The sequence below is a fragment of the Rhea pennata genome, chromosome 1 (assembly GCF_028389875.1).
Source record: "Rhea pennata isolate bPtePen1 chromosome 1, bPtePen1.pri, whole genome shotgun sequence".
NCBI classification, from domain to species: domain Eukaryota; kingdom Metazoa; phylum Chordata; class Aves; order Rheiformes; family Rheidae; genus Rhea; species Rhea pennata.
Window position 1 is genome coordinate 85,196,629 of NC_084663.1, and position 11,410 is coordinate 85,208,038.

An 11,410-nucleotide genomic window follows, 5' to 3' on the forward strand; every position below is an offset into this window, starting at 1 on the left:
AGCCAACAATGTCAAGAAAAGAATTACTATGTATGTGAAAACCTTGCCATCCAGTTAGAGTGAGGTAACAGCCTTCAGAGAGAGGACTGGTTTGTGTGACCAAAATGAAGTTGGAAGATGTTTGGAAAGTTGGTATTTTTTCTTCTGTTTTTTAAAAATTATCAATGATGATTTAATTGTGCTGGACTGAAATTAATATAATTCCCTGTTTTCATTCTCTTTCAGACATATATAAAAATGTTTCACTAAGGAAACATGAATGGTTTTGCCTCTTAAGAGTGACCCAAGTCTGTCACTGCAGGTTCAAAACTGCCAAATAAGACTCATTTTCAGCCAAAAGAAGTGATGGCCAAAATGGCCAAAGGTGGTTTCAAAGGGAAAAAAAAGAGCAATGGAACTGAGATTGAAATAAAAAAAAGCAGTTACAGGCCAAATTACAGGGCAAGCACATAAAGGCACTGTTCCTTGCTGGTTCATAATTGTACAGCTGTAACATAACGTAAGTGTTTGATGGATTAAATCATTCAGAATACTCTTTTGACGTCTTGTTGATTGACTCCTTTAATATATCACTATGCTAGGATGCACAATGCACAAATTCAGTTATCCTCAGAAGGCAGACCAAGATGTTCCTGAACTGTGTTAATAATCATATTTGCACTGGAGCACAGGGTTTCATAGTCCTTGAAAGGATTGTGAGTGTGCTACAGCAGAAGATATACTTCAACTGTCAACCTCTAGCTCTCTTCCATGTTTCATCCTTCTTCCTGGCACTATTAGTTCTCTTTTTTTTTTCTTTTTTTTTTCTTTTTGTTTGTTTCTAATAATGTCTACTTTTTTCCCCTACCTTGTCATTCATGGTTCACTAAACCCAGAATCCCACTGTGATATATTGCAGGAATTATACCCAGATATAATTCATATATATATATATATATATTATACCCAGATATAATATTATACCCAGATATAATTCATATATATATATATATATATATATATATAATAGTTCATGTCAGTCACATGAACTGATATTTTTTGGAATGTCATAATACTAATATAAGGCTGAGCAAGGGTCTACAAATCTAAACACAGTGAAAATACCCCAAGCAGTGTTAACGCACAAAATGCGTTCTTCCACAGCTCCAGAGAGCAATGGAAGTGAGAATGAAATAAAAAAATCTCAGACTTTTAACAATGCCTTAATCTAAGTGAAAGGCCTACAAATTGCTACAGTACCAAAGGACTTTGCCCTAATTTACTGTGGGGGGAGGGAGGGAGGGAAAGCTCAGTGTTGTTTTTTCTTACATTAGAGTGACTAGGATGTTTCGTCACTGAGACAGGCCTAAGAGCAGATGTGAGAATCTGAGGTATTTCTACACAATTTGTTGAAGACAAACATGAACTGAGATTGACAGGTCCTCAGCCTGACAGATACTCACAAGGCTGTACCACATCTTGCTGCGGCCTTGATCTTCCTGGTCAACTCACTGCTGTGCCAAAACCAATCTGTGATACAGAATTTTATTTGTAAAGGCAAATAGGACTAGAGGACAGTTGCAGTGTGCGCTGTACTGCTGAGACAGAAGGAGTTAGATTTTCCTCCGTGATAAACAATAACTTAAATGCTCAAAAAAAAAAAAAAAAAAAAAAAAAAAAAAAAAAAAAAAAAAGTAATCAGTCCAGAGAAGCAGAAGAGGAGGCAGTGTCCCACTATTCACTGCAGATGTTTGGAGTGCTGCGCTGAGACAACCTATTCCAGCAAGGGTGAAAATAACAAAGGACAACATGCTGTGTTTGATTCTATCGCCTTTTCCATCAAAAGGAAATTCTCCCAAAAGGAGAGATACATATTTCTATATATACAAAACACTCCGGTTTTGCACTGATTGGGACGGCATTTTTGAATGACAGTTGTGTACCAGAGTGTATTCCATGTCCAGAATCTACCCCCAGTCATAAACTCTAGCAAATGCAATTGGCTAGGCCAAATTCTATTTAATAAATACAGCTGCTTTGTCCAGACTGCTGACAATTGTTATATGTGTGCTGTGTTCTAATGCAGACTGAAACTTCCTGTCCTATCTATCTTATTTCATTTCAGTCAGAATAAACAAGAAATTTTGTTTAGTTCTTTATAACAACAAAGAGTGTAACTGTGATGTGTGCCTCATCACATTACCTTAATTACAAAGTGTTACTTCTGTTCTTGGAGCAGGATCTGTTTCAATAGGCAATTCCAAAACAAAATCAAAATCAAAAACAAAAATAAAAATTAAAAAAAAAAAAAAGGAAAAGCCAGACTTACTGGCTTATTGGATTCAGTGCTGTTAAAATAATACAACAAAATGGCTTTTATCTCTGTCATGATAGTGTCTTTTCGTTCTATTGATACTGCTTTTTAAATGGGAGGCTCTGACTTCTATGCATGGGAAGAGGAGCAGCTATGAGGGAAATTCCTCTCTTGCTTTCTATCTGCCTCACCGTGTCATGACTCATCATGTCTAAGCAAGTGCTCTGTTAAGGAGTGTCAGGCACTATTTTAAGACTTTTAAGAACTGCAATTCAGCATTGGAGCAAGGCACTGCAAAGAGCTAGAGATGGGGAGTGAGGATAGATAAGCCATGTCTGAACTGTAGTCTCTGCCCATGAGCATTTGTGCAACAGCAGAGACATCTTTAGTGTTGCCTGGTCTTTCTCTGACTCAGGCTGAGTAACCTTTCATCTCAACTTTTCTCCTCACCCTCCTCACTTCGAACCTTCCTTTCTTTCTTTCTTGTCTCAGTGCCCTATCCCCTCATCCCCTTTCCTATCCAAAAGTTTCTTTTGACCTCATCCTACCTGACAATCCCCCATTCTCTGGTCCCAAAAGGACTTCTTTGCCCTTACATTGATCCACAGTTTTCAGGGAGGAGCAAAGCCTTTTCCTTCTAAGATATCCTACAGCACTGACTTCATAGGACGTAAATATAAATTGACAGCCTTCCTACTTGCGTAGTTTCCTCACTTGCTGTGAGTACAGCCCTTCATTACCTATGAAAACACATACCATTTATTTGTATTCCTCAGAATTCAATGCCAAACTGCACAGACAGCCCTGTCAGTCTTTCTTCTCTAATCAAATACTCTTATCTTCTACACTTACTACATGCCTTATAGATCCTATGTGATTATTTTACCAGATTCAGAGAGATGGAGATTTTCCCTGAACAGCCCTCTCCCTGCATCTTCCTAACTAGCTAACAGACAAAAAATGCACTAAGGAAGATAGAGCAGCATGGTTTGAAATAGAGTTAATGATGTTTGTAGCATTCGTTTCAGTAAATTTTTGTAAAATAATGTCACTTTTCATTTCTCTCATAATAATGCATGGAGATGTACCCCATTGTTTTCAGTGCACCTGTAGTGTTGTATTTTGTCTTGACCATTGAACAGATATCTTTCATACATTAACTCAAAATAATAAATATTTCTAGAGTATCTTATTTCAAGGAAGCAGAAAAGCATAATGTTTGCTATATATTTACAGTCAGATCAGGTTAGTATAGATGAAATAGCCTTAGGTTCCAGTCAGAAATCAAGATTCCCTGATCTTTACATTCAAGCAAATGTCCATCCTTCACAGTACCACTTTAACTCCTAAACTTACTTTTAAAATGTTACTATGATACAGTAATCAGCACAGAGACAACTTCCTTTGTGGTTTAACTGGAAACACTGAAATGTCAACCATTCGTGTTGCCTCCACTTTGGTCTTGCTGCAGTGTGCCCCTACTACCAAAATACTGCTATCTCATGAAAGAGGTGTAACAAAGCACAGATGGAGGATGAGGAAGGGTACACCACTTTAAATTTGCAACCTTCAACTTCAGTTATTACTCGTAGATATTCAAGTAACAACAAATGTTCTGCATTTAATTCTCCAGGCAGTTTTGTTCCAGTAGACAGTAAGTACTTCTTAACTTCTTTATCTGAATTAGGGCATAACTTGTATTTGCATGCTCATGTTGGTTGATCTAGAATCCTTCTAAACTTTATAATATATTCTTATATGAATGTTCATAGAATCAATGGTGGGAATGATCATAATGGAATCTTGTGCAGTATTGGTTATACTCACAGATGATTTTTCTGAAGCCTCTAAGGTCTATACTCCAATTATTTTTCTATGTACTTCAACACTGAAAATAAATACTGCCTCTGATATAGATTTTATTATTTTAGTCAGACTCCTTTGTAATAGCAGGGCAAAGGAGAGAAAAGATAATTCTATCTGATAATGTTTGCCTTGGAAATTGAAGCTGTTTGCTCAGCTATGGTGAATAGAAAGCTGCCCTGGTTATGAGTCATAATAGTGAATTTAAGCTCTGATAGAAGTATATTTTTATTTGTTTATACTCAAAGCTTTTCTTTAAATGGATTGTTAACTAATGCATTGGATTGTGCCTGAGGAATGCTTGAGTTTATGAAATGATGACTTGAGTACTGTTGCTGCTGCTCAGAAATTTAGCAGGTTGCTTATGTGTGAAATAAGTATCCATTGTTGCTGTCCATCACTTGAATAGACAAACACATCACTCTGGTGCTGTTGGAAAAAGAACTAGGGCTATCCAATAAGAATAATGGTTCAAAACTGTTGAAAAGAAGCAGCCAGAAAAGCAAGGGTGAAGTGTTAGGGATTGTGACCCTAAGGATAGAGTCTCCAAGATAGAAAAAGGGTAGCATTCTGGGAAAATTCTTAAATGGCCTCTTGATACACACAGAGATCATGCAAAGTAGAGTCATTAAATCAGAAAAAAAATAGCTTGAATGGGATCTCTAGAGTTAATCTATTCCATTTTTTTTTCTCAAAAGGGATAGCTTCAAAGTCTCATCAAGTTACTCAGGGTTTTGTCCTCTTGAGTTTTGGAAATCTCCAGGGATGGAGAACCCATAGCCTCTCTGGACACTCATTCCAGGGCTGAACTTCTCTCAGCGGAAAGGTTTCTTTTCTCCTCACCTGCTCCAAGTCTAATCAGAAGTTTCCTGGATGTAACTTTGACTGTTGTGTTGAGTCCTTTTGCTGTGCCTCTCTGAGAAAAGTCTGGTTCCAGATTCCCTATGATTTTCTTTTAGGTAGTGGAAGACTGAAAACTGATCCTCCCTCAACCTCCTCTTTCCCTGGCTAAACAAACTCAGATCCTTCACCCTCTCTCTCCAGGCTCCAGTCACTTTAGTGACCCTCTGCTGGTCTCTCACAAGGTAGTTGAAATCTCTCTTCAACTGGGAGGTCCAGCATTGCACCCAGTACTAGTCTCCAGTTTGATGTTATCTGCAATCCCTTGAAATTACCTTAAGTGATGAGGGCTATGGGCATCACCCTTAACTCTAGCTATGTTAGTTATGTTAGTTTTAGTTGCCCAGTCTGTCTGGACATCTGGGGCACCTCTGCAGAATGATTCTTAGCACCTTACAGAAGGCTTGGCTGCTGGAGGTATTTGCTCTGAGGCACTTGACTCAGGTAATAGCACTTGATGCCTATAATAATATTCAGTTAACCTGAACAACGGAGGATAGCTATAAAAGAGTATTATATAAATACTTTTACAGAAATTACAGCAGAGTATTGCTCTGCAAAAGAAAAATAAGTAAGAAAATATTTTAATTGGGGGATAATCAGCTGGGAAATTTTGGAGAACTGTATTCCTGATAAGACATTGGACCACAGTGGAAATTTGAAGAAGGAACCTGAAGAAAGATGAAGAGTTTAATGTTCAAAAGATTGTAAGCATTTTCAAATGACAATTGCAGAGTCAATAATTAATTTTATATATGGTGAAGAGTGTTCTTACACTAGATAGCAATTTTTCCCCTTTGAGATTGAGAAATCTTTGATTTTATTTTGTTATTTCCAGGACTGTGGGAACTTCAAAATCTAATCTGGTTGCCTGTCTCATGAAAAGAGAGATGATTCTAAAGTATCAGAGCCTCAGCTGATAAATAATCTCAGTGAATAAATAGATATTTCTAAAAAAAAAAAAAAAAAAAAAAAAAAAATCCAGGAAATTCAGAACAATGATAACAAAAACTTTTCAGTAAAGAAATAAGATGCTCTGCAGAACACGATAAAGGTAGACTGATGATGTCAAAGAGGAGGTAATATCACTGCATTGTGAGCATTGGTGTTTTTTATTGTTGAATTTTTTTTTTTTTTTTTTTTGTTTTTTTGTTTGGGCTAGGAGTCTCTGCCTCAGCTTCCATATGGCGACCAGTGGCCTTCATTTTCTTCACTTTGTGTCTGGTGCTGTTAATGGGGCTGGTAACCTTGCTGGCACTGTGTAAGTACTGTGACCTCCTGAGTTAATTTTATACTAGTGAGTTCCAGCAGTATGGCTATTCTATCTTCTCCTGTAGAGTGACCCTGCAAATACCTATGGAAATAATAAAGGAAGAATGTAAATAGTGCCACCCTCCTACAAGCAATATCACCTTTCATTGTGTGTCAGTCTGAGTCACACTGGATCACTTTGGTCTGTATTTACAGCCTCTAGTCCATTCCACACTGACCATCAGATAAACTACCAATTGTAACAATAGTCACAAACTAGCAGCTTAAGCTGCACTTACAGGAATAACTGAGAAGTGGAAATCCCTATTACATTTCTTAAAACACTTTGGTTTCATTATTAGAAGTATATGAGCTCCAACTTGTTAACTACACTATATGACCAGCAGTGCCCTCGTGTGACTGATATTGACAAGTTTCATCATCAATATTCGGGCTTTTTCTTGGATTGCAACCTTTTCTGCAGTGAAGGAAATCTTGGTATCAAATCATAGTAATTTGTGCAATTTTCCTATTTATTGCAATATGTTTTCCTTAGGAACACTTCGATTTTAAAATTGGTGTGTTGAAGATGGTTCCATATTACACCTAGAAGCAGAGCTAACAAGAGTCCTTATTTTTTTTCCGGGCATGGAGGAGGTGGGAAGTAGTTGCAAATCACCAGAAAGAACACCAGGTGGCGATCCATAGCATCTCGGAAATGTTACTCAAAGCCAGCTCTTGGCTTCTCATTCAATACCCCTCTCACCATTACCTCAACTCCATGCAAAATGGGACTGTCACTAACCCTAGATAAAAGTCTCTCGTAGCCTAGTTTAGATGAATTTTGAACATCTTCAAGGATGTAGATGCCACTACTGCCCTAAGTAACTTTTAATAGCACTGCACTACCCTCCTGGTGAGGAACTTTTCCTAGTGTCCAATCTGAATATGCCAAGCCTAATGTGTGGCTATCACGCATTGTTGTATCATCTGCTGCTAATTTAGAGGCATTTGGCTCCCTCATCTTTGCCCTTCAAGTAGTTGTAGGAAGCTATTACATTCAATTGTAATTAACTGATGTTTGACTGAATTGTTTCCTTCCTTCCTTCCTTCCTTCCTTCCTCCCAACAAATGCAGAAAGAAGACTCTGCAATAAGAAACCAAACCTGGTCAAAAATCAAATGTTCCTTTGAAAGTCAATTTTGGTTATCTGATTTTGACCAGCACCAAATGCAAAGATCCATATATGCCACAAGAATGTAAATATGCTTAGTTTGGACATCTCATACGGCACAAATAAATGCAGCCCTGATGGCTAGCCGATGGTTGTTCCACTTGTCCATCATTTCCAGAATTAGGATAGGCAATGATGATAGGGTTAATTCCACTTAATTAGCCCTGCCAAAACCACCTATATCTTCTTCATGATGTTCCTTTAGGAAACCAAATGCTGATGGTGTACACACAGTGCTGGACACGCAAATGATGCAGATAGAAGTTTAAAGAATCCTCAAAGCTACAATTTAAATTTATTAAAAAGAAAAAGAATGAAGATGAGCATGAGCATTTTTGGTTTTAAGCATTTGTTACAGTTTTTCAGGTTTCCAAGGACTGTGAGGAAGGAAAGAAGCTACAAGAAATGAGGGAAACCTTGTGTTCTGAAGGGAAAGAAAGCAATAAGACTAATGGTAAATATGTTTTATGAAAATAAATTCAAATCACACCATCTTCAGAGCCCATTGACAGAGACTGTAAAGCCATGGGGGAAAAGCTTGATCAGTTATTGACTGTTTTTAACTGTGACAGTATTCAAGATGCGAATACTAACACTCAAACTATGATTCAGTGACTTGTTTCTCACAGATCTGAGAAGATCTTAGCTGATTCATGGCTACACTTAATCTTCTTTTCTCAGTCAAGCTAGTAGCTAAAGCCCCTGTATTCCTTGCTGATCTGCATAATAATGTCTCTCTGATTTCTAGAAACAAAATGTGCTCTCTGTCCAGCAAGCTGGCAAAACAGTGGAGCTGACAACTGTTTCTACATTTCAAAACAGAAGAAAACATGGAAACAAAGTCAAGAATTCTGTTCCCTGAGAAATTCAACCTTGCTTGTGCTAAAAGACAGAACAAAGATGGTACAGTCTTAACAGCTTGTCTTGATACAATAAATTGCAATATTAGCATGGAGGAGAGAGCACCTCAAATGCAAGTTTTCTCACTGATGATTCCTAGCATCTAGGTTTCTAGCATTTATATTAGACCACTAGATCTAGAGAGCACCACATTCACCATAGTCTTTTTTTCTGACTTGTGTTATAGTCTTCATAGACTGGTGTTCATGATGGCACAAAGGGTAGACAACAGAGAATTATATTATGATGACTTATTCGTCATCATAGTCATATATTAATATAACAATATAACTGACAACTTATAATAATTAATAACATATAGTATTAATATAATAACACAACTAATAATTTATAATAATATATAATATTAATATATTAACATAAAGTTTTTAAAACTAATATTTTTAAGTTATTTTATTATTTTTTTATTTTTATTGACTAATGATAATTTATGATTTGCTGTCAAGAGCATATTTTTCCTTTTTCTGTAGATATACTGGGGAATCTCCTTTTCAACACCTATTAAATTTATACACAAACCCCAAACATCCTTATTTGCCTTTTGCTACACAAAAGCTTTAAAAGGAAACAAACATTCCTGAAAATATCTCTATTTTACCAGAGTTAATTTCAGATAGGGATACTCAGTTATCTCTCATTTTAAGGCATAAAGGCTAGTCCTTTGGATTTTTTTAAGTGAAAATTAGATGGACAGACACAAGAGAGAAAGTAGCGAAGTGGTTTTTTTACTGACTTCCCATACGGATACATAGGATATATAGCAACGTCCTGAGACCAGGATCCTGGTTTGCACTGTTGAGCTACACCTGAACACCACAGCTTCAACATCAAATTCAAGAGATGATTTGATATGTTATATAAAACCCTGAATGGTTTGATTCCAAGTGTCTGGATAATAGCTTATTCTTCTATACTGGGTGTATACAGCTGCAGCTACACTGAAACTAATCCTGTGGATTTCAGCTTTTGTGTGAATCCCTGAATATACTACTAAGCAGTAGCAGAACATATAGAGGATCTGAATGGGCTAAGATCTCTTTGGTTACATTTAAATATCTGGTAGTCATTCCGATGCCTAAGCATAGGTGACTGGTGCCATCTTAGATGCCCTAGGGGTCCCTTTCGACCTCCAAATAATGCTTCAGAAAGGCACAGTTCTCCCATAGGTCCTGCGTCTTGTTTGTCAGACATATGTGAAAACCTCAGGTAGCTCAGGGCATCTCAGATGGTGCTAGGCAATAGACTCTGCTCTCTAGGATGGGATTCATCTCACCCAGCTTTGGGCATCCACAGTATAAGTTATCATCAGCTTCAGAGATACTAGGCTCTATTACAGCCAGTGGGAATCTAGTCCATTCAATCACTGGGGCAATTCAGCTCACTATTCAGTAGCACAGCCACTGGGTGAAGTGAATCAAACTCCAGGCTCACTTTGCTCTGTTGGCCAGATCTCCACTAATCCTAAACAGGGCTTAAGCAGTGCTTTCATGTATGTACCAAACTGTAGACACCTACAGGCAGACCAGATAAAGCTCTCTCCAGAGTTTTTTTGTAGATCCATAGTACATTAGTCTTTTGACATTCAATAAGCAAAGCATTTGAATGACACTATAATCAGAGCAATCATCACTGTCACATGCATAGACAATAGCCTACTCTCTTTAAGTTATCTCCATTAGTTGCTGAATCTTCATAGCTGTGAGATACAGAAACTTGGATTTTATTCTTAAAGATCATTGTGATGATTTTCTCATAGCTACAGGTTTATCTGCCACGGGATCCACAGTTTTACTGGGTTGGATTATCATATGTCTCTGAAAGGAATGGATGGTACTGGGAGGATGGGACAGCTCTTGTGAGAGAAGTTACAGCTTGGTAAGCCTTGATAACTGAGGACCAGTGCGGTTCTATCCTATAGGCCCCAGTAAAATGTATGAAAGTTATGATTCTGCTTACTTTTCCATGTTTGCTAACTGTGCTAAGGAGCATAGAGGTCATAGTATCTTTTATAGAGCTGCTAATTCCTGCCCTGTATAAGGAACAACAGGTGGCAAAGTACAGCTGGATCACAGGTACATAAAGGACCACCTAACACACAATCAATAAATTCTTATTTTTTAATCTTCCAGGATTGTATTATATGAACACATCTTCTGTGCTTCCTTATATGGACAAATAATTTACACCAGTAACTCCTGTTCAACAAAGCAGTTCTGGATCTGTGAGAAAGGGGCTATTCATTTCACCTGAAGAAGCATTTCAAGAAAGGACTCAGAGTGAGATACGATCTTTAGCAGTTAAAAGTTTTAAATACATGTTTAGTTTTACTTATTTTGCAACTTTCTCAAAATGTTTATTGAAATTAATGTGCCATTAGAGACTAAAACCTTCTCTCTGCCTCCATCTTTCCTCTTAGGTTCACATAAGAAATGTAAACCTAGGAAATATTTTGGAAGAATTAGCTTCAGTGAAGCAACAATTCTTGAGTGACTCTCTGGCATGACAACTACATAGTCTCACAGATCTCTATGAAAATAATTATTGAGCTTCAGTGGGAATCTTTCATTTTCTCAACATTTGACTGTAATAAATGCCACAGTCAGAAATCAGTCCCACTTCATCCTTTATGATTTTACTCACTGAATTACTCACAGCACACACTAAATACAGTATACCTCTTTCAGACCAGTTTGCTTAGTCATGTCCTCTTTCCTAAATAAATCTTTCAACTATTCTCCTGTTCTGGGTATGAATGTACAGAAGGAACACAAGGCTCTAGTTATTCAAAAATCTTTTCATATATGTAATAATACTTATAGAAACAAAAGGACATTTGTCAGAAGAATACAGACAAACCCTAGAAGGAATCTGTACAAAAGTAGAGTTGAATATCATGGGTGGATTCAAATATTACATGACTAACTCCAGTACTATCATAACTTTCATTG

At 37.2% G+C, this 11,410-nt stretch overlaps 1 protein-coding gene across 1 annotated transcript; it reads left to right on the top strand.

Moving 5' to 3' along the window:
• The first annotated feature begins 3,820 nt into the window (after positions 1–3,820).
• On the top strand, positions 3,821–10,915 carry LOC134138016 (natural killer cells antigen CD94-like). The gene is made up of 7 exons (XM_062571204.1): positions 3,821–3,947; positions 6,219–6,317; positions 7,900–7,995; positions 8,290–8,444; positions 10,225–10,337; positions 10,592–10,738; positions 10,879–10,915. Exons 1-6 carry the CDS (start codon positions 3,821–3,823, stop codon positions 10,710–10,712), a joined length of 711 nt encoding a protein of 236 aa, XP_062427188.1. The 3' UTR covers positions 10,713–10,738; positions 10,879–10,915.
• Positions 10,916–11,410: the final 495 nt, after the last annotated feature.